Here is a 24144-nt window from a genome sequence, read left to right as displayed (position 1 = left end):
TAGGAATTGAAGGTTGTCTTTTAGCATTCAACTCACTAGAGCTAGTAAAAAGAGATTTATCTCCCCACCGCCCTCCACCCACGCCCTTTCCAGAATTTAAAAGCAAATGCACACAAAAAAAACTTCCTCCTATCAACCTCAAATCCCTTTCATGAAAGTTATGGCAGATGGTTGTGATGCTGCTTTGCCGTAGTGCAGATTTGGCAGAATGCAGCTAGTGCTAATTGCAGTGAGGAAGACAGGAGTCACAATCCCAGCCTCTTTTGGGAATTGTCCTGTCTGCTGAAATCTCAAAGAAGAGCACTAGGAGTAGGAGTAACATTGACTAAAGCAGCTGACATTTACTAGTCACTTACTACTACATGCCAGGTATCATGCTAAGCCCTTTTTACATGCATTTTCTCATGAATCCTCACGACACTCTAGCACCTTCTCCTGATTTTGGAGCTTAAGGTGGGTAAACATCTTTCCTCAGGTTTCACAGCTAACATGTGGTTAATGTAGGGCTTGGATTTTAGTTCCTTTGACCCTTAAGCTCTGCTAAGATTATCTTGAATCTCTTACCAAGAATAGATGAGAAGGACTCAGGAAAGTGCCAGGTTGACATTGAGAGAAAGTTGTACTTCAGAAGTGGTCCATCCTTTTGTTTTGTCATGGGGAAATAAGAGGCAGGAAATGCAGCCAAGGGGGGCTGGTGTAGGTGCTGAGGGAAGTGTAGTCCTATATTTTGCAGCAAATTTCATAATTGTGTATTTTGAAGGAAAATAAAAGATTCTGCTCTTCTAGGAGCAAGCAAGAGAGTGAATGAGGAAAAATGGGTGTAAGGACCTTAGAGATCAAAATGCCCAGCGATGCAGACCGTTGCTGAAACTAGACCTTTAAAGTCATGGACATCAGCAGCTACAAGATTTAGGGGTCCAACTGGAGTGTACTTGAAAGTGAAAGCTGTGCTAACGGCTGGCTTCTCTCCAATGTGTTGAACTTCTCTCCTGAAAGTTAAATGATTTTAGTTGCCTTCCTCTTTAGTTCCGGCAGAGCATTGTGATGACCTAGACCATATTTATAGTTAGGATTGATAGTTTGTTCACAGGTATACATTTTATTTGTGGTTGCTATTTAATTCTCTTGGTAGGCAGTTTTTATTTGACCAATTGAAGATTCCATTACTGTAACTCAGTTGGGAAGAATTTTTGAAGTTTTCTTGAGCAATAGTCCTTTTTATTATCTTTTTTCATAAATTGTTTTTACTAGTCAGTCAGGGATGAGGCCATACTTCAGGCTGTTTACACAGGATTGTGCTTGGCCAAAGCACCCAGAACTCAGATGACTCTCAAGGACTTGCTCATGCCAGATAAACTACAAAAACCTGATAGACCCAGGACGCCAAATTAATAATGAGAATTAGAAATCCTAATAAGACTGAGATGCTTTGGTTACCTGGTCACAGTATTCTATCCCTGTAGTAGAGTCTGCCCTAGAAACCAAGTTATGTAAGGTTGCTTGCTAATAAGCAAGGCAATTAGTTGGGTGAATTTAATGGCAACTGTTATGGAATCTGATCCACCCATCCACTTTTAGGAAAGAATTACTTAGTGGATCAGATAGCCAGGTTGACTGATCAGGGTCCCTGTTTTCTCTGGAGAGTGGTGCAGACACAATGGGAAGTCTGGCCTTTTGGTTATCTGCTTTCTAAGCTCCTTACTATACAGCACAGCATAGTGTCTCTTTCTTTTCCTTTACTTCATCTTTTTTTTGTTAGTTTCACTTTCTTCATCTGTAAATTAGAGATAATGGCAGTACCTGTCTCATAGAAGATGAAATGAGCTAACATCTGTGAAGCACATAGAAAAGTACCAGACTCAGAGTAAGCTCAAATTAGGTCTTATCTGCTGTTATTATTAATAATGTCGTTATTACTATTATCAGTCAGGAGTTTCTTTCTATTGCAAGTGAAAGAAACCTGATTCAAACAAGCATAAATAAATAAGCTTAAGTAAACAAAGAAGGGACTTGTTATACTCTGTATATAGTTAGGTTCTGTAAAGTCATGGTGAATACCATATTAGTGAATACAGAGCCATTGTTTCTGAGGAAATACAGGGTTAGGTTCCTGCAGGCTCTGGTCAAGAGATTTTTATCAGGCAGCTGATGCATAACCTTTTTTTATGTGTGTTTCTGTCTAGACAGCCTATTTAATATGTATTTCTTACTAATATACACAATATTTCTTGGTAATAAAACACTAGTTGAGAAGGGTTTAACATTTTCTTGACCCTGTGTAGTGTGACAGTGTTTTTGGCTTTCAGCCTCACATCAGTGCTATCCACTGTGATTTTTATTTTTTATTGGTTGTCATCTCATGAATCCACAGATTTAATTGCTTTTCCATTGTATCTATAGCTTCATTATGCACTCTGGATATTACTTTAGCTCTCTTCAGGGGAGGCCTCACATACAGATCAGCAGATTTCCTGTTCCATTTTTTGGATGTACCCACTTGTTGATTCATTAACATTGAACTCACAGCCAACACTATAACTCATGCATGAAAGAAACTTACCTAATACACATTTTTTTTTCTCTGTAAGGCACATCACAACCTTCTTGCACCAAAGAACACTAGAAGGTGGGAGAGATAAGACAAATTTATGAAATACTAAAAATGAAAAAATCCATTAATATGGATAATAGCAATTGAGCAAGTTGGGAAAAATAAATTATTTCTAGATTATGTGAGCTTGCTGGTCTATTTAAATGTGTATCATTAGACCACCAACCACCACCACCACTACCCTGCCAGTTTTTCATTTTATTTCTACTTCCCTCTCCACAATCTTTGTAGTTAATTCAAAGAATAACATTTTATCTTAATACTTTTTTAGTGTAGAGTCTAGACAAGGAATAAAAATCTTGGGAAGAAGCAGAACTTTCTGTTTAAGACAGCAAATTGAGATTCAGTTTTATATTTTATTTTGGGCCTTTTCATGCCTTTCCTGAAAGCCTCAAGAGTTCAAAGCATACCTCAGGATTACAATAAGGCAGTTTTAAAATTGTTATATACAAATTAAGGTCATTGAGTTAAAGCCAAAGTACTGTAATTGTTGTCAAGAGAGGTTGAAAGTATGAGCTTCCTCTGTGTTGTAATCTTTAATTTTTAGCCATTTGGGCATGCTTTTACCTTGGGAGAAAGGAGTTTGTCATTTTAAAAGCTGACTTTGTATAGAATAGCCAATTAGCTGTCTCCTTCATATGTTGACAGTTCTTTCCTGTAGATTGGCTGATATATTCAGCTTTGATGTGTTCTCCTAGTATTATAATTCAAAGTAAGTCTTCAGCATTTCCATTAGAATCCATCCTCTTTTCATTAGGATGAAATGAATGTACCAATGAAAAGATTAGGCAAGACACTTTTGAAGTCTGCAATCTTGTCTTGAAATCCTGATATTTTGACCTGTAGGACCTAGAACAGTGATTCTTAATATGGAGAGAGTAACATGTTTAAGAAGTATGATTAGAAAAGGATATTCAGAATTATAATTAAAATGTATATTTGGAAACTGGCTGGGCCCCATGGCTCACACCTGTAATCCAAGCACTTTGGGAGGCCAAGGCGGGCTAATTACTTGAGGTCAGGAGTTCAAGACCAGCCTGGCCAACATGGCGAAACCCGGTCTCTACTAAAATACCAAAAAAATAGCGGAGTGTGGTGGCACATGCCTATAATCCCAGCTACTTCAGAGACTGAGGCAGGAGAATTGCTTGAACCTGTGAGGCGTAGGTTGCAGTGAGCTGAGATTGTGCCACTGCACTCCAACCTGGGAGACAGAGCGAGACTTGGTCTCCAAAAAAAAAAAAAAAAAGTATGTTTGGAAACTGAAATGTAATCTGAATGTCCTTAAGACCAATCTTCGGCATTGCTTGTTTGTTTTTAAGATGGGTCTCGCTCTGTTGCCCAGGCTGGAGTGTCGTAGTGCGATCACAGTTCACTGAAACCTTGACCTCCTAGGCTCAAACGATCCTCTCACCCCAGCCCCGCAAGTAGCTGGGACTACAGGTGTGTGCTACCACAGTTGGCTGATTTTATTTATTTTTTTGTAGAGATAAGGTCTCACTGTGTTGCCCAGGCTGGTCTCAAACTCCTGGGCTTAAGCTGCCCTCTCACCTTGGCCTCCCAAAGTGTTAGGATCACAGGCGTGAGCCACTGTGCCTGGTCACTATTTTCTTTAATATCCAGGTAAAGTGATTCAAGCCCAAGGCGATGCTGATTAGAATTTAGTGTCTTCCTCAGATTTCTAAGAATTTCCGAGGGGAAGAAGAACGTTTAGGTTCTCTTATCATGGCTCATCCAAAACTCTTGCTCAGTTGTCAGTCTTCAGGAGAGGCTCTGAGAGCTTATTTTCAAGGTTCTTTTTATTCATGTTTGGCAAAATACAGTTATTGTAAGGGTGTTGTATCTTAACTTTGATAGAAGGTTTGGGATTCTCAAAAGTAGTTACAGAACAGGCAACAAGTTCAAACTGAGTGTTAGACACCACTGTTCTCAAAATTCATCTGCTGTTCTCTGCCACGGAGAATCTACTGTTTACTGGCCAGGTTCCAAAGTTGCAGCCATATTATAGGCTTCAATCGCTTTCTCTCTTTTTTTTTTTTTTTTTTTTTTGTGGAGGTGGAGTTTTGTTCTTGTTGCCCAGGCTGGAGTGCAATGGCACCATCTTGGCTCACTGCAACCTCTGCCTCCTGGGTTCAAGCGATTCTCGTGCCTCAGCCTCCCAAGTAGCTGGGATTATAGGCACCTGCCACCACGCCCGACTAATTTTTGTATTTTTAGTAGAGATGGGGTTTCACCATGTTGGTCAGGCTGGTCTCGAACTCCTGACCTCAGGTGATCCATCTGCCTCGGCCTCCCAAAGTGCTGGGATTACAGGTGTGAGCCACCATGCCCAGCCAATCACTCTCTCTTGATTTGCTGTCTTAAATAGTAGCGTCTACTGTTTTATAAGGCATGCTTGGGATTTCCCCCATCTCCTTTCGTCTCTAAATGTTGGACTTTTCTTTCAAAACCAGAGAGGTGCATGGGGTATTTTCCTGAACAGAAGATCCACCCACTTAAGATTTCCAACTTTACCAATAGTCTGAACTTTTGAAGTTATAATATTTCATTTCTGATCAAAGCATTAGATAAAGCTTCCCCTCTTATGTCTTTGTAAGCAAAAATAAAATATTGAAATAATTGATACCTTTCCCATATTAAACTCTAGGGGTTGTTCCCTCCTTTCTGTTGTAGAAAAAATACTTTTGTGCCTATTATGTTGGTAATGACAGTTCTCACAATTAAACTCAAGAAAGCCTTATTGGCTGATGTGGACCCGCAGAGGCAGTAGACATGTAGCAAGAGAAAGGAGATTTAAAGACAATTAAAAAATCTTTACTGAGATATAATTCACATACCATAAAATTTACTTTTTTTTTTTTCGATACTGAATTTTGCTCTTGTTGCCCAAGCTGGAGTGCAATGACGTGACCTCAGCTCACTGCAACCTCTGCCTCCCGGGTTCAAGTGATTCTCCTGCCTCAGCCTCCTGAGTAGCTGGGACTACAGGCATGCGCCACCACGCCTGGCAAATTTTGTATTTTTAGTAGAGACTGGGTCTCCCCACGTTGTTTGGGCTGGTCTGGAACTCCTGACCTCAGGTGATCCGCCCGCCTTGGCCTCCCAAAGTGCTGGGATTACAGGCATGAGCCACCATGCCCGGCCTAAAATTTACCTATTTAAAGTATAAAATTTAGGGGTTTTTAGTATATTTACCATGTTTTAAAACCATCACCACAACCTAAATTTAGAACATTTTACCACTTTCCAAAACAACAAGTACAGTCACTCTCCATTCTCCTCTTTCCCTCCAGTCCTAGGCAGACAGACACTAGTCTATTTTCTATTGCCTGTTCTATACATTTCATGTAAATGGAATCATATAATTTGTGGACTTTTGTGACTGGATTCTTTTACTTAGCATATATTCACCGTTCATCCATATTGCAGCCAAATAATATCCCATTGTATAGATAGACCGTGTTTTATTTAACCATTCATCAGCTGATGGACATTTTGGTTATTTCCTTTCGATATTGTGTATAATGCTGTTGTGAACATTCCTTTATAAGTTTTTGTGTGGACGTAGTCTTGCAGTTCTCTTGGGTTTATAACTAGGAGTGAAATTGCTGGATCATATGGTATCTCTATGTTTAGTTTTTTCAGGAACTGCCAGACATTTTTACAAGCCTGTAGGATGGTTCTAATAGCCCCACATTATCACCAACACTTGTTACCTGGCCATCCTTGTGGTGTGAATTGGTGGGGAGAGATGAGGTTTTTTTTGTTTGTACGAAAGGGAAACATGAATTGTTAAAAGGTAACGAAACTTTAGGCTAGGGTCAGTAATCAGTCAAAAGTTGATTACCTGCTAAATAGAAGAGGTCTGTGTTACACTGTGGTCTCTGATGAAGGAGATTAAAATCTGTTTGGGGAGTTAAGTTATAAAGATATAAAGAGAAAGCTACCAGTTAGGCAGTATAGTAGACATGTCAGAGGGATGCAGGCTGACTGTCGCTGCAACAATCCCAGAGTCTCTCAGGTAGGAAGTGAGGCTTGACTAAAATCTGGAACCAAGGGTACAAGGGAATGGCAGAGAAGATAACATTTTTTTTTTTGTCTATTTCTCATCTTCACTTCAAGTGGTGAAATACTACTAACCAATCTAATATTAGGGTACCTAAAGGAGTTAATTGGTTCAAAATTTTTTAAAACATTAAATAAGCAGAAAATTCAAAGGAATGATGCATTGAGAAAGGATAAGATGAAGTCTTGAGAGTAATTTCAAAACTGTTACTCACTTAATGGTTTGCCAGGATTGTTTCAGCCCATCTCCTGTACTCAGTATTCTTTAGCAGTGATCTGAAAACCATATTCTGTCTGTTCACTCATTCATTTAAACAAACACAATTTATTTAAACTTCTTTTTTAAACTCTGATTAAAATACAAAATAGCATCATTATAACATAACTGCTTTCAACAGTATTAATATGTTTTATTTTGAGATGTAAGATATCTGAAGAATATTAAGGGGAGGGTTATTTTTTAAATTAGTTACATTCATTACTTGATTTTCTATGACCTATTTCTTTTTAATTAAAAAATATATTTTTTTAACTCTCTCCTAGGCTACATGATTCCCTGAAAGATAAGAACAATGTTATGTTGGGGATATTGGTCTCTGGGCCAACCTGGTATCAGCACCAACCTGCAGGGAATTGTGGCTGAGCCCCAGGTGTGTGGATTCATATCTGACAGAAGTGTCAAGGAAGTGGCCTGTGGGGGAAACCACTCTGTGTTCCTGCTGGAAGATGGGGAAGTTTACACATGTGGTTTGAACACCAAAGGGCAGCTGGGCCATGAGAGGGAAGGAAACAAGCCAGGTAAGTGCACCTTGTCTGTCTCGATTGTTGGTGAGAATGGTAAGTTGGAGGACACAACGGCAGAGGGCCCAGTTGGAGCTTTCTCCATCAAGTATTCACTTTTCAGGGAGGCTCTTTTGAACAGTGCAGGGATTCCTTCCTTCCTGTTTGGAACCCTTTTGTCTAATTCAAGCCTTTTGATGGAAAAACAGACTTTTCTTTTCTTTCTTTTTTTTTTTTTTTTTTGAGATAGGGTCTCGCTCTGTCACCCAGGCTTGAGTGCAGTGGCAAGATCTTGGCTCACTGCAACCTCCACCTCCCAGTTTGAGGCGATTTTCATGCCTCAGCCACCTGACTAGCTGGGATTACAGGCATGCACCACCACAAGACTTTTTATTTTTCATCTTATTAGAGAACATATGTAATATCAGTTACCTGGGGAGGGGAGGTGACTAGTTAGTTCAGAGTTAGAATAAAATAGATTTTGCCCATTGTATTAGTTGGTTTTCACACTGCTGATAAGGCATACCCAAGACTGGGCAGTTTAGAAAAGAAAGAGGTTTATTGGATTTACAGTTCCATGTGGCTGGGGAGGCCTCACAATCATGGCAGAAGGTGAAAGGTATGTTTCACATGGCAGCAGACAAGAGAAGAGAGCTTGTGCAGGGAGACTCCCATTTTTAAAACCATCAGATCTCATGAGACTCGTTCGCTATCATGAGAACAGCACAGGAAAGACCTGCCCCCATAATTCAGTTACCTCCCACTGGGTCCCTCCCATAACATGTGGGAATTAAAGATGAGATTTGGCTGGGGACACAGCCAAACCATATAATCCAGTAATTTAATGCTGAGAATTATGACAGTTTTTTGAATAGGTAATCCTCACACAATCACTATGAGAAACTTTACTTCCTGATTACCTGTATTCATTCCTTTGTTTCTGCAACATGCTCTTATATGTTTTGTGCTAAGCAATGTGATTGGTGTTATGAGTGGAGGGATGAATGAGATATGGTGATGATGTGGCTGCAGTGATCCCTATGGCAAATGCTGTCATGCAAGTCTGTGTTATTAAGTTGAAGAATACACCAGAGGTGTAGGGGAGGGGAGATTGGTTCTGCCTTTGGGCGTTGAGTAGAACTTTGGTGTGTGTGTGTGTATGCATGTGCACTTGGGTGTATGAATGAATGTGGCAGCATCACTAAGCTTATTGCACATCTGATACCCAGTGATGTGGATATAAAGGTGCAATACTTGTTCAGGGCATGTTGAATAGTGTGGTGAGATGGGAAGAGAGGGTGATGGAAGAGGATAAGCTGGAAAGGTAGGGGGCTAATTCATTTCCTTAAATTTCAGTGCTTTTAATTGATTTATAACAGGTGCTACCCATATTTTAAGCTTGTTGATTTTATTTTTTTCCTCCTATTTTTACATTTTTTTTTGAGACAGGATCTGGCTCTGTTGCCCAGGCTGGAGTGCAGTGGTGCCATCTTGAGTCACTGCAACCTCCGCCTCCCGGGCTGCAGATATCCTTCCATTCTCAGTCTCCTGATTAGCTACAACTACAGGCATGTGCCAATACACCTGCTAATTTTTTAATTTTTGTTTTAGTAGAGACGGAGTTTTGCCATGTTGTCCAGGCTTGTCTCAAACTCTTGAGCTCAAGCAATCTGCCTGCTGGCATTACAGGTGTGAGCCACTGTTCCTGGCCCTATTTTTACTTATAAAGACTCTAAGTTTGACTTTCAGTATATGTGTAGCATGGATTTATAAGGTCCTCTTAGTAGTGAGGATGTGTAAATGAGTCTTCTTTTGGTGAGAAGTTTTAAGGTAGGGTCTTAAATTGTGACCACATATTTGTCACACTAGCATAGGTGTTTGCCCCTTTTTTTGTTACCTGCCATTCTTTTCATTCAATACGGATCATTCCAGACACTGAAGCTTCATTAAAGAATAACCTTACAGTTTTTTCTAGATGATTTTACCATTTTATTTGGCATCAATATGAATTAAATTTTTTCTGTGGCACTGTTTCCCTCTTCTCTCATGTTTATTATTCCCTTCCATAGTAAGTGACCATGTTCCGTAGTTTCCTTGCCCAAAATGTCAGTGTAAATTTATAATCGTTAATTTTTATGTTGCCCATTGGAAAGAGGGCTGCAGGGCTTAGGCACAATTGTGAAGGATGTGAAGTGTGGTTGATGAGCTTCCAATTCCTCATTCTTTGCCACCAGATTCCTTCAGGAAGCCCGCTGTGAGACATGCACCAGGCCTGCTCACCTGGGGGCAGTACTCCATGTTCTAGTCAGGGGTTTCTTAACCTGTGGACCCTGAAATCTTGGGATTTCAAGGAAGGGGTTTGTAGAGTCGTCTACAGATGAACACCCTTCCATGTACAGTGCACTCAATACTATAGGTTTTCAAATGATTCTGTTGTTTACTAAAATGAAAATTCAGTTGAAAATGCCACTAATTCAGAAATTAGTAAATCCTATTTATTATGCATTTTACCAATTAATAGAATACAAAGGTATCATATACAACTACTATGGAGGTGGCAGGAAGAAGATTGACTTTTAGAAATGGTCTTCATACTGGAACAGATTAAAAACCAAGTCGTCTTTCTTTTCCTCCTGTTAAAACTCACTTGTGTCTCACATTAAGCTCCTAAATGTGCCCTCTGTTTCCCTAGGCCAGAGCCAGTGTCTAACAAGTAATGCATTCGGAGGGTCATGGCCCAACAGTATGCTCTTTCCTGTGGGAATGTCTGTATTCAGCCAGGATTTAGGAACTTCACTCCAATGATCTTTGAAGGACTTGTACCACTCTAGCCTGCCTTTGAAGGGAGTATTTTGGGAACTGGGAAGAGATCTTTTTAGTCCTCCCATAGAGACAGCAAGGTTATGGTGAAGTTTGGAATCAGATAAAACTAATGGAGGCATTACATCTCTAATCTAAAACGGGGATCATAGTCTAGGTGTGGTGGCATACACCTGTAATCCCATCACTTTGGGAGGCCAAGGCCAGAGGATTGCTTGCCAAGGAGTTGGGGACCAGCCTGGGCAACATAGAGATGAAAAAAAAAAATTAGCTGGGCATGGTTGTGTGTACCTGTTGTTCCTGCTACTTGGGAAGTTGAGGTTGGAAGGTCGCTTGAGCCCTGGAGATCAAAACTGCGGTGAGCTGTGATTGCATCATTGCACTCCAGCCTGGGCAACAGAGCAAGACTCTGTCTCAAAACAAAACAAAAAACAACAACAACAGAAAACCCCAAAATAAATAAATAAAAATGGGGATTATAATACTCTTTCATAGGTAGACTAATCTGTGTAAATATTGAATGCAGTGTCTGGCAGTTTTATATCATGCCTCAGAAATTATGCTACCGTGCAGTTTCGCCATCCCGTGTAAAGGCTGATACTGTCTCTGGAGTTACAGGGAAAGAAGCCTAAGCTGGGAGTTTGGGAACTGGGATCTAGTTTTTTATCTACCAGGAAATAATTGTGTGGCCCTGGGCAAGTTTCTTCCTATTTCTGAGTCACAGTTCCCTTTCCTGTAAAAGGAGTAGACTTCCTGTTCTAATCAGATAGTCCTTGATGAAGGGGATTCACATGATAAAGAAGACACCACGAAACTGCTGGTAGTGTTACAGACAGAGAAATATGTTACAGGAAAGGGGTCCTGATCCAGACCCCAAGAGAGGGTTCTTGGCTCTCTCAAGAAAGAATTCAGGGCAAGTCCGTGGTACAAAATGAAAACAAGTTTATTAAGAAAGTAAAGGAATAAAAGAATGGCTACTCCATAGACAGAGCCCTGAGGGCTGCTGATTGCATATTTTTATGGTTATTTCTTGATGATATGCTAAACAAGGTGTGGATTATTCATGCCTCCCCTTTTTAGACCATATAGGGTAACTTCCTGCCGTTGCCATGGCGTTTGTAAACTGTCATGGCGCTGGTAGGAGTGTAGCAGTGAGGACAACCAGAGCTCACTCTCGTGGCCATTTTGGTTTTAGTGGGTTTTGGCTGGCTCCTTTACTGTAACCTGTTTTATCAGCAAGGTCTTTATGACCTGTATTTTGTGTTGACTTCCTGTCTCATCCTGTGACTTAGAATGCCTTACCCGGGCCAGGTGCAGTAGCTCACGCCTATAATCCCTACACATTGGGAGGCCGAGACCAGCCTGACCAACATGGTGAAACCCCATCTCTGCTAAAAATACAAAAATTTTAGCCGGGCATGGTGGCGCGTGTCTGTAATCCCAGTTACTCAGGAGGCTAAGGGAGGAGAATTGCTTGAACCCTGGAGGCAGAGGCTGCAGTGAGCCGAGATCACACCACTGCACTCCAGCCTGGGGGACAGAGCGAGACTCCACCTCAAAAAAAAAAAAAAAAAAAAGAACGCCTTACCTGTCTGGGAATACAGCCTAGTAGATTTCAGCCTCATTTTACCCAGTTCTTGTTTAAGATGGAGTTGCTCTGGTTCACACGCCTCTGACAGTAGCCAGTGATGGCCACCCTCTTCCCACCCTCCTTATCTGTCTTTTCTGTGGCTTGTCTTCTATCAGGCAGCCTCACTGCAGAGTCAGGTGCTCAGATATGCCTCACTGCACACCTTGGTCTTGGAACTTGGGTGAGAGGATTCACCCTGGGGTAGCAGCTGGGAAAGGAAGCAAAAACCTCACAAAACAATGATAGTAAAGATCTGTAGAAGGCATCATAACGAATACATCTGAGTGCATCCAGACATTTCTCCAGCACAGCCTCCTGATGCAGCTCCAAGGAGCTAATGGTAGGTGTTGCTGGGCCTCTGGATGTGAGTGAGCTCTGGCAAAGCAGCCGCACTGCGTCTGTCTGCGTACTGGGTCAGCTGGCCTTCAGTCATCCTGCAGACGCCCTCCCCAGCAGGGCTGAGTGACTGCAAGAAACCCAAGCTAGAAGTGTGCCAAGAAGGCTTTGGGATTCAGCCTCAGAATCCAGCCCATCCTTGTGATCTAAATTTGGAATAAGGCAGACTCTAGTGTAAATTACAAGAGATTCCAGAAATTTCTGTTGTTGGTTAAGCTTGTCTGTTAATTATAAACTCTATAGCAGCTTGGAATAGTGCCTCTTTGAATGGAAAGATTATGTGGGTGGGTGCCTCCCTCTCTTCATTTAACTTTTTCATTGGTAGGTGTGTTCTAAATCTGGATACGATTTGCGTTTGTTTTTAATGAGTGGGAAGAAGAGAATGAACTTGTTTTCTGTGTTTGCTTATTGAGAACCATGACTTGGAGAGCTGCTAGACATGGAAGGGAAGTCCGTGGCAGGCGTAGTTTGTTACAGGTATCTGTTGGTCTTGGCCCACGGGAATGCTACCCCCAAGTAGCTTCTGTGGTATTTGGGAAGGGAGCATGATGGAAGGCCCCTTCCTTAAAAGAGGATTTTTCTGGGGGGTATGGGCAGGTCTGTGATTTCAACTTGGTATCATCGCCCAGATCGGTTGACTTTGAAATATGAAGGATTTTAAAAAGTGAGTGTATGACTGTTTCCTCTAAGGCTTTGAGAGTGTGAAGAAGTGAGTTGAAGGAGTTAATTCCATGGTGGCCTACCTCCAAGGGGCTTACAGAGTTTTGAACCCAAGTGGCAAACTTAAGTTTCTTTCTCTTGCTTTGCAGTACTAGCTGTGAACGGAGTAATGCCTGACCATCAACACTTACTTTGCTGATTGGACTTGTTAATATTTCTAGTCCTAGCAGGGCATCCACCAGCATGGGTGTGGTCATCTAGCACTGGTCTGGAGGAGGATTTATTTCATTGCCTTGAAACTTTGTTTCCTGTTAAAATGCAAACAACCCTGGGAGCCATATAATCTGACCTTGCTGAGGGTAAGGAAAGTTGAAAGAAGGTAGTGGTGTAGGAGATGCACCTGGACAAGTCTTCTAATGTGTGCCTTGATTCTGTCCTGCTAGTCATCATATACCGTATTATACACTCTGTCTCTAACTGGTTCAGCTGCAAGGCACATCAATTCATTTTTTTGGTATGCATTTTGTAGATGTGCCACAGCAGTGATACAAAGCACTTCTTAGTGATTCTAAGGGTTTTGGAGATCCTTTTTTTCCTTCTTAAGAATATGTAACAGGCCGGGCGCGGTGGCTCACGCTTGTAATCCCGGATCGGGGGTCGGTCGAGAGTCACCAGTTGAAACCTGTCTCTATAAAATAGAAAAATTAGCCGGGGTGGTGGGGGGCCTTGAAAAAAAAAGAATATGTAACAGTTAACTATTGCTGTTGCGACCCTGAGACTACTGTGGTTTCTTTGTACTCTCATTTCTCTACTTCTCACATTAGTAATACCCTTATGTGACCAACTGTGTGTGTGTGTGTGTGTGTAGTAAGAAGGAGGCATTTCAAAGACACATCAAATTCTGAAACTCCTGGTTATTCAGGCCCCAGATATTTTCCTAGTGTGTCAGGCAGCACACAGAGTTCTAGCTTAGGTGTGTCCATGACTCATTTGTGATTTGGCCAAGGGCAAAGAGGCCTGTGATTCCCAGAAGCATTTTTCAGGTGCAGTATATTAAGCCCCATCTACATTCAATGTCCAACTTTAAAAACAAGTATTGTATTATAAATCTTTTGCACATTCCTCTCTCATGTGACTTTTCTCTCCTTCCTTCTCACCTTTGTATTCTGACATATACCTCATCCTTCCCCCACAAAGCAGGCAGAGTTTTTGTGATTGGAGTCATCATAGGGTTATTACTAATTTCCTTATGGTTTTTGTCCATGAATTTATTTTATAATTTTCTAAGACATAAAGTTACAGAGCTGGCATTTTTTAGAAAGTGCCTTCCCCCACTTTTTTTTTTTAAATAAAGCAAGTAAACAAAACATGAGCTTTTTTTTCCTGAATGTTATTTTTTATAAGTAAACTGACTAAGTGGACATTAAGTAAATCTTGAGCTCTTTTATTAAACTAGAGACTGGTTGTCCGTAGAAAAAATTCAATAAATACCTTAATTTACCATGCCTGTCATACTCCTACCCAGCCACATTGTAAACAGTACTCTTCAGCTAAATGAATAGTTCTCCTTTCCTCATACATACTCTGATTTCTAATATTGGGATTTTAGGGTAAGCTGATCTCTGTGTTATTAGGGGTATCTGAACTTACATAAGTGTCTTCTAATCTTTCTCCCTATCGTGAATAGACAAGAACCGTGGTAGGGGCAGTTATTTAGTGTAATCTAATTTGACTCTGCTAAATTTTAAAATTCTCTGTAGACATACCAGGAAATCATCTTATAGCAGAGCCCAAGGGTAACAATTTATAAGTAAGCTCTAACATTTCTGTGCAACTCTATTTGATTCATCTCTATGATTGGTTCCTTTTACTTTCTCCTGAGTTAGTTTCCCTCTTGCAGGTAATTTAATCTAATTCACATTCGCACTTTATATTCAGTCTAAGCATTTCCATAATGCCCATCACCATATGTAACAGCTTTCCTGCTGTTTGATAAATGAGGTTTATAAAGCAGAACGTCCAAAAGCTTCAATTCCCAAACTGCGGTTGCTTCTAACCGTGGTAGAAGTAATGCTTTCAACCAGCTTCTCAGGTTGCTCTCGGGCATCTGAAGAGCGCAATAACTCTGTCATGTTAATCAGCTCTTGCTGAAAAGCAAACCAGCTGAGCTGAAAGGAAATAGAAGGGACCCTGTAATGACTTCCTGTTATTGAAGTGCATGTTTCTGTGGGCATAACGCTGATATAAAAGGCAGCATGTGCCATAGGAAGTGTTCAGATCCCAACATGGCACTTGTTAGGGCCCCATCTATTCCTTATTAGGAATGGCAGGTGGTTCAGGAGGCTGCGCACCCCTTTCTGATTTTGGTGATAAAGCTTATAATCAAAACTAGTAGGATGTCTTGCCTCCTTTGATAGATAGGTAGATGACTTTCTGGTTCAGAGGTCTAAGGATCAGGATAAACTGTCATTTAATAATTTTATTCTGGGATAATTGATCGGAATTTTTTTTTCTGTCTGTGATACTCAGCCTACATTCTATAAAGATACTTCAGTGTTTTAGAAAATATGTACTTATTAATGAGCATACTCGTTAGTGTGAGGTATTTGTGACTTTTAAAAACCTGCAGTATTACTTTTAAGTAATTAACAAAATGGTTTGCTTCATGAAACAAGAATTTTAGTTAATTTGTTAATTATAAAAGTGGTTAACGATACGTATATAAGCTCTCTTTATCTCTGATATGCTTAGCATTTTTAAGCTGATTAATCCTCATGATAGCCTTGTAAAGTAGGTCTGTATTATTATCCAAGGTATATGTAAAGGAGAAAAGAAAAGGGAGTTGAGTTTGAGTCTTGCTTGATTACTGACAGTTTGGGTTTAATAATCCTAGAATTTTGTTCACAGACATTTTTGTAACCTCAGGCTGATTGAGAATGACTGATAAGATTTTATTGTCAAACTTGTTTACATTTAATTTCCACTCAGTACTTAATTAAAGAAACAAAAATGATACAAACTTGCCCACCCAGAAGCTTGTATTCCTTAATTTATTGTTTAAATACAAATATGATCAAGGTACTTTGGTAAAAGGTACTAAGAAACAATTTCCTTTTTATCTTGAAAACCATTAGACTACTGTTTGTCAGCTGCCTTTTTAAGCTCTTTTGAGCATCAAATAAAAAGCACACATGATAATTCATATTTCAGGCTGATGTATTTTGTCTTGCTATTTGCCTCTTGCTCTTTGTTTTTTTATTTTCTTGAATTATTTACTTCTTATTCAGTCACTGATTCAGCAGATATTTACTGAGTGACTAAACTTCTAGATTCCTCATTTGTTTTAAGTACTCTTAGAACACAACAAATTAGTGCAGATCCCACCCTTTGGGCATTTATGGACTAGGTGAGAATATAAGATACACCCAAAAAGGTTATATCATGCAGTTCTGCAGGTGTCAAACAGGTGATACAGGTCCTATGTGTGTCAAAATAAGTGTTGTCCTGCAGTGAAGAGATAGGCCACCAACGGTACTGAATTCTGAATTCTAACAAATGTCATCTTCTGTACCTACACACATTATAAGGTTCACATTTATCTTAAGTTTGTGAGCTTGTTGGAGGAGTGAATTGTAACATTTCGGAGAAGGGGCAGCTTTGGAGATGGTTTCAGGGTTCTAGGGATGTTCAGCGATTTTTGTAAATCCACCCTTTAATTCTGAATTTTTGTGTTACAATAGCAATTTTTTAGTTTGGCAATTTTGATGATTTCATCTAGGTTGGTGATCTATGATCTTTACAGATCTAGGGTAGGTGGAATGTTGTAGTTTATCAGCCTGAATGGGGTATATCTGGTCAGCTGATATTTTACATTTCTTCAAGGGCTACTGGAATTCTTTGTATGTCTTTTTGAGTGAATGCTGTTTGATACCATGTAATGTTGAAATCTTTGATAACCCTCCAACAGATGTATGGTCTCATATCCTTGTAGACTTTCAATCATTTTTTCCACTAATTATTAAAATTTGCATTGAAATTTCTATTATAATTGTTAACTGACTTGCAACAACTGAAATCATGATTGTGAATAATTTTAATTTAGAGTATTAGCTAATCATGGAGGCAGCATAATGAATAAGAGCATGGACTAGCTGTGTGACTTGGACAAAGTTGCTTAAACCCTACATGTCTTAGTTTCCTTAGTTGTAAATGTAGATGATAATATCTACCTATTAGGGTTGTGAGGATTTAATACATTGCATATCAGATACTTGGAATAATGCTTGGCTTATAGTAAACACTCAATTAGTACTAGCTATTATTATTTATTTTTATTTTTAATTTGAAAAAATAATTGCTGATCTCTATTTCATTCCAATTTTAGTGTATATGCTGCCGAAGCAAGCACTAGCTATTATCATTATTTGTAGTAGCAGTAGTAGTAATTTGTGTTGACAGTTTTCATTACAATTGTTTTGATCCTGCTATTCCAGCATATTAACAAATTAATAAATTCATTACAAATACATACAGTTTCTAGATGTATACAAACATATACATCTGTAAATTGTGTTGATCACTTTTATAGATTCCCGTAATACTACAGGATCTGATGAATGATACGGACATTCAGCTGAGGCAGATGTTATAAGTTAGGGTTGTTAAGGGAAAGTTTATTATTATGTTCATTTTTAGGTTTTAAAGGATAAGTCTATTTTCTTTATTTTCAATTTTTGCAGTTCTTTATTGTTCCCATGAAAAGTACCTTACTTATGTTGGGTATACTGTAAAACTGAATATACACATATGGACATGCATACATACATCTCTCTATGCAATTGTTTGAATATACACATATGGACATGCATACATACATCTCTCTATGCAATTGTTACCATTACCTCCAGCATTCTCATCCAAAATGGCAAAGATAAGGGAATCAAATTAGGTCGCTGTGGACACTGTGGTACACCAGGGACTACTTTATGGTGCTCCTGAAAGTCTTGTAGTGGTTTGGCAACAGTTAGCTGGGTAGTATGATCTTGTCATAGGCTTAGTAAATAGAGTGCAATCCATTGGCTCCTAGCCCAGCTGAATGTGATGGGGGTGAATCTTTGGATGGAGATATAAATGGCCTGAAAGAATGCAAGTGATTTTCCTTTCTGCATCCTGCAGTTGCCTAAGAAGAGATCACTCTGGAGTCTAAACCTACATGATCTTTTTTTTTTTTTTAGTGGTAATGTATCAGTTGCTGTGCTTTCAGTTTCAAGTAACAACAGAATGCTAAACTGTGTCATGAACAATGAGTAAAATTTATCATCTCACATGAGAAGAGGTATTTCTAGGATAGGCTAAGTCAGTAGCACAGTTGCCTCCTGTGTTTCCCATCTTTCTGTTCTGGAGTGGAATTTTGTAGTGATGCAGAGATTTATTCTTCCTGCCAAATCTCTAGCCCACTGGTGTGGGTGTAAGATTTTTCTGGGCCTCATTTAAAGCCTGCAAATATTCCCCAAGTGCTTTACCAGCCAGGGTCAGCCTTGCCACTATGCCATGTTTTTTTGGGTGCCAGAATTGGCTTGTTATGTTGAAAGTATTATTTTCTCTCATGATATTTTTCTCCTTTAATGCCTGTAGGCCCATCTTCCCAGGAGTTTGAGGCCAGCCTGTGCAATGTAGTGAGACCCTGTCTCCAAAAAAAAAAATTGAGAACTTTCCCTGAGGACAAGTCACAACAGCATCTCAGCCTGTTGACTCTTTTTGGGAGTTGTTCATACTGCTAGGAAGAGGGTTATAAGGCTCTATCTCATTTTCTTCTTTTCAAAGTCATACTAATAAGAGCTTGCAGAGAGCCCTTAACAACAACAACAAAAACAAACAAACAAAATCCCCAACATTTTCCACTTCAAATAGATTTGTGATTAATTAGTTTATCACATTAAAGGAGTCTTTAGTTTATTGGTTTGGAATTGGCCTCATGCTATATGAACTGTGCTGATCATGATGAAATTAAGTAGATTGTGCTGATTGAGACAGCAAGTTCTACATTCTGCCTATACACAGAGGCTGTTTAGGCACAAAGTCAAAATAGGGAGGCCGGGTGCAGTGTCTCACGCCTGTAAGCCCAGCACTTTGGGAGGCTGAGGCAGGTGGATCACGAGGTCAGGAGATCGAGACCATCCTGGCTAACACGGTGAAACCTCGTCTTTACTAAAGATACAAAAAATTAGCGGGGCGTGGTGGTGGGTGCCTGTAATCCCAGCTACTCGGGAGGCTGAGGCAGGAGAATGGCATAAACCTGGGAGGCAGAGCTTGCAGTGAGCCAAGATCGCACCACTGTACTCCAGCCTGGGCTACAGAGTGAGAATCCGTCTAAAAGAAAAAAAAAGAAAAAAAAAAACAGGGAGCACAGAAAAGTGGGGACCATTATGCCCTTAGGCAGCAAGTCCCCTGGTTTCCCTCAAGGAAGTGGAGGCAGCAGGCAGGCAGTGAATGCTGGGTCTCCTCCAGGACGAGCTGGAAGCAAGGATGTTGAGAAAAAGCTGGAGAGAAAGGAACGATAGGAAAATGGAGGTAACAGTTGTGCTGAACTCACCAGGAGGCACAAATCATGTTCTCCTTTCCCTTCAGATGAGGAAAGAAGGCTGAACTAATTATGGAATGTTTTTATTTTCTTTGAGGTGCTATATAATAGGGATACGTTAAACCAGGTTAGCCACGAATGAGAAACTGGAAGTTTATTGCAGTGTCTTTATGAGTGCCAGCCTGTGCTTTATTCATCTTTCTGTTCTTCATGACTCCCTAAGGGTAGCTTTTAAAGTAGAAAAGCACTGGGGAATGCCTTTAGTATTTGCAGTGTAGAGATATTAGTGGTGAATGGGCATATAGTCATTCTGGCTATTAGAGGCTTTCTGCTGATTACAGAGGGTATAATTCAGATTGGCTAACTACCTTTCTCCTTTCTTCTCTACCCTTCTAATTTGTCATAAAGCCTTTGCTACTCTTTCATATAGAGTGGAACTCATCTTTGGTCAAGGATTTGTAAAGAGCTGGTTTTTGTATTTCTGAACTGATAAAATGTGATTAGGAGTGGGAAGGGGTGGGTCAGTGCCTGGTGAGGAAAGAGGGATCTTTCCCTTACCCCAGGTCACTGGACATAGGTTGAGTGGAGGGAAGGTACCAGTACATTCCACCTAAGGTTGGGCAGGACCTCTGTACCCACAGAATTCCTTTTCCTCAGCATTTTGTGAACTCAAGAAAAATGAAACAAAGTCTTGTTTCATCTCCTTACTGCCACCCTTTTGTTAAACCACTTTATGAATTACCATTTAACTGCCTTGATTTAGATATTTTGGGTCAGAAAACAACTAACATTATTTTTGAGTTTGTTCAGTTTAAATGAACCATCAGCTTTGGCAGGCCACACCTGTTCCAGCCAAACAGAGGTGTCTGGAGACCTTCTTAGACTGACCTTGTGTGTCCAGCCAGGGGAGCTGTAGTGCCTGTGGATGGAATTAACCCATAAAATTGCATGACAGGAAAGACTGGAGGGAGCCAGAGACTTCAGAATTTATTCATCCTTTTCTGTTTTTAGTTTGTTTGCTCTGTGTTCCTTCCTGTGGCTGGTCATCCTGGCGAGGTAGAGCCACAGGCCAAGAAGGAGCCATGTCTTGAATTCTTTTCACGTTTTCTGTTATTCCCCTTCCCTTAGAGCATTCTTGACTCTGAATTTTATATGTCACTGCTCTGTGTAATTTGCATATTTATATAAAGTGCTAGGGCACTTTGACTTATTTTTAGTCAGGCTTTTATGCAGAATTTATTTCTGGTCAAGACTGCATGGCTGCCCAGGTCAGGCATATGATAACACGGCATTTCAGTGGGAAATGATGGTTTACTTAATAAATGGTGTTGGTATAAGTGGCTGTTCACCTGGCATACAGAACTAGACTCCCTGCCTCTCTCCATATTCTAAAGTAAATTCCAGATGTATGAAAGACATGAATGTAAAAAATAAAACTATAAAAATAATAGGAAAAAAATTAGGGGAATGTGTTCACAACCATGAGGGTTTCAATGTGGTCCTGAAGCCATAAAAGAAATGATTGGCAGGTTTGCATGAAATTTTAAAATTTCCCATGGCGTAAGGCATCCCATAACGAAGCCAAAAGGTGAGTGATAGACTGGGAGAAATAACTGCCAGACAAAGATTTCATATTTCTAATATGCTAGAGTGCCTTTAATTTGATAAGAAAAAGATAAGCAATCCTGTAATAAAATGGACATTTTACAAAGGAGTGCTTGCAAATGGCCAATGAATTTATGCAAATATGTTCAGGGAAATGGGAATGAAAATGAGATTCCACTTTTTCATCATCCATTTGATTGGCAAGAAATTTTTAAAAGAGTAATACCTAGTGATCACTCATGTAGGAAAATGGGTTGTGCTGATTGAGCAGGTGTGAGCTGCTACAATCTTGTTGTAATACAGTCAACTGGCTGTTTTTAGTAAAATTGAAAATGTTCATACCTTTTGAATGAACAGTTCCATTTTTAGGAAGCTTATGCAAATAAAAATGTTAATATATAGCATAAGGAAATGTTTCTAAGTATGCTTATTGCAGTAATGCTGTTAATGGCAAAATAACAGAAATAGCCTACTCATCCTCTAGGGAATAGATTGAATAAATATAACGGGTCACAAGATAGTTTTAAGTAGCATCTTTATACTGTTGACTCACAAATTATTTTCAGCCTCAACTACTTAATTTCAGATTTGATATTGACTGAAATTCTCCACTTGGATATGTAATTGCTACCTTAAACCTAACATATTCAAAGCCACACTGATTTTTCTCCCTTAAACCTGTTTCTTACCCTGTTTTCTTCATCTCCGTAAATGGCCTTTCCATTCTTCAGGCCAAAAACCCTGGAGTCATCCCTGATTTGTCTTGTCTTCTTCTCTCACATTCCACATCTAATTTTTCAGGAAAGCCCCCATCTACATAGGATCTGTCCTGAGAATATATATTCAGGATCTCATACCTCTTCCTACCCCTCCTCTTGCCTCTCTGGTCCAAGTTACCATCATATCTCACCTGGATCATTGCAGTAATTTCTAATTGTTGTGCCTGTTTCCTCCCTTAATCCCTCTCTCCACAGATTAGTCATATTATCCCTCTCCCCAAAATCTTCCAGTGCTTTCTCAGCTCATCTCTTATGGCTCTTCCCTGGCATACTCTGTTCCTCTGGCTTCATTGGTCCCTCCTCAGAGTGTTTACCCTGCTATTCTGTAACTCGGGAACTATCTGAGACCTATGTTCCTCTGGTTCCTAGATGCCTGATGCTTTTATTCCTTCAGGTCTCTGCTCCCATGGCACCTTTTTAGAGATGCCTCCATTTACTACCCTGTGTTTCCTACCCTTCCCAGCACTGTATCCCCCTTCCTTGCTTTGGGCATTTATCCCTATCTGATATTATTCAGTCAATCACAATCAATACCCCTCCTACCTCTTTTGTTTGTTTAAGCACCACGAGAATAAGGGCATTGTTTTGTATCCTCAACACCTGGAACATTGTGTGGCACACAGTGAGTGCAGCTTTCAGCAAGTTGTTTTTTTTTTTTTTTGAGTTGGAGTCTTGCTCTGTCACCCAGGCTGGAGTGCAGTGGTATGATCTTAGCTCACTGCCACCTCCACCTCCTGGGTTCAAGCGATTCTCCTGCCTCAGCCTCCTGAGTAGCTGGGATTACAGGTGCCCACCACCATGCCTGGCTAACTTTTGTACTTTTAGTAGAGACAGGGTTTTGCCATGTTGGCCAGGCTGCTCTCAAATGCCTGACCTCAGGTGATCTACCCACTTGGCCTCCCAAAATGCTGGGATTACAGATGTGAGCCACCGTGCCTGGCCTCAGTAAGTATTTTTTGAATAAGTGAATGATTATATTGTGAAACAAAAACTTTCTAATTAAAGAGTATAGAATCTTTTTTGTTTGTTTTACAAATAAAATCAAGCCCAAACTCTATTTTATAGAATTATTTTCCTTTAATTTTTCCTTCCTATGTCTGGTATGTGCAATTCATTTCTAGACAGGATCACATAGTTTTTGCTGTCAGGCATTTGCTTGATGGCCTGTAATAATCTGCATGTCTTACATATGTGAAGCTGAGGAGAAAGAAAGGTCACCCCTAGAAATTCTGCCTGCATTACTGCAGCAGGTTTGTCTGATTTGTGAAATTGGTTGGAATTATGCCAGTGGTGCTAGGGACACAAATATGTTGAATATTGACATCCTACAGTGTGTTAGTTCCCTTACCTAAATATATATAAAGTTTCTTTTATAACCCTAAAACTGTAAGTGTTCTGAAATTAGAAGCAATATGACTGTATCTGCAGTAGATAATTGTACTTGCATGGCCATGACAGCCTGTGCACTCAAGTTTGGACCCATCCTCCACTCTGACACATCTTTGTTTTATAATAACAGTTATTGAGATATAATTTGCATACCACATGATTTACCCACTTAACATGTACAATTCAATGGTTTTTAGTATATTCACGGAGTTGTATAATCATCACCACAATCAATTTTAGAACATTTTCATCTCTTCAAAAAGAAACCACCCATACCCATTAGCAGTCACTTACCTTTCCCCTTCAGCCCTGGACAACCATTCATCTACTTTCTGTTTCTATAGATTTGCTTATTTTGAACATTTTATGTAAATGAGATGATACGATATGTGGTCTTCTGTGACTGGCTTCTTTAATTTAGCATTTTCCAGGTCCATCCATGTTGTAGCATGTATCCGTACTTAATTCTTTCTTATTCCCAAATAGTATCCCATTGTATGGATATACCACATTTTGTTTATACTTTTATCAATTGATAGACATTTGGGTGGTTTTAGGTTTTTGGCTATTATGAATAATGCTGCTGTGAACGTTTTTACACAATTTTTTTGTGTGGACACGTTTTCATTCTCCTAGGTATATACCTAGGAGTGGAATTGTTGGGTTATGTGGTAACTCTGCGTTTAGCCTTTGAAGGAACCTTCAGATTGTTCTCTAAAGTGATTGCACCATTTTAAATTCTCTCAAGAAGTGTATGAGGGCCTGAGAGATCTTTTTAAAATGCAGATCTGTTTGGCCAGGTGCGGTGGCTCACGCCTGTAATCCCAGC

At 39.9% G+C, this 24144-nt stretch overlaps 1 protein-coding gene across 5 annotated transcripts in view; it reads left to right on the top strand.

Moving 5' to 3' along the window:
* HERC3 (HECT and RLD domain containing E3 ubiquitin protein ligase 3) overlaps positions 1–24144 on the top strand; it is a 143218-nt gene that overhangs the window by 5794 nt on the left and 113280 nt on the right. For all 5 annotated transcript variants that reach the window (XM_058432943.1, XM_032140652.2, XM_058432949.1 and 2 more), the window contains one exon: positions 7220–7474. In XM_058432943.1, coding sequence (XP_058288926.1) covers positions 7249–7474 — 226 coding nt within the window. In that variant the 5' untranslated portion in view covers positions 7220–7248. The remainder of the gene's footprint in view (positions 1–7219; positions 7475–24144) is intronic.

The sequence above is a fragment of the Hylobates moloch genome, unplaced genomic scaffold (genome assembly GCF_009828535.3).
Source record: "Hylobates moloch isolate HMO894 unplaced genomic scaffold, HMol_V3 SCAFFOLD_2, whole genome shotgun sequence".
NCBI classification, from domain to species: domain Eukaryota; kingdom Metazoa; phylum Chordata; class Mammalia; order Primates; family Hylobatidae; genus Hylobates; species Hylobates moloch.
This window is presented reverse-complemented; position numbering and strand designations above follow the sequence as displayed.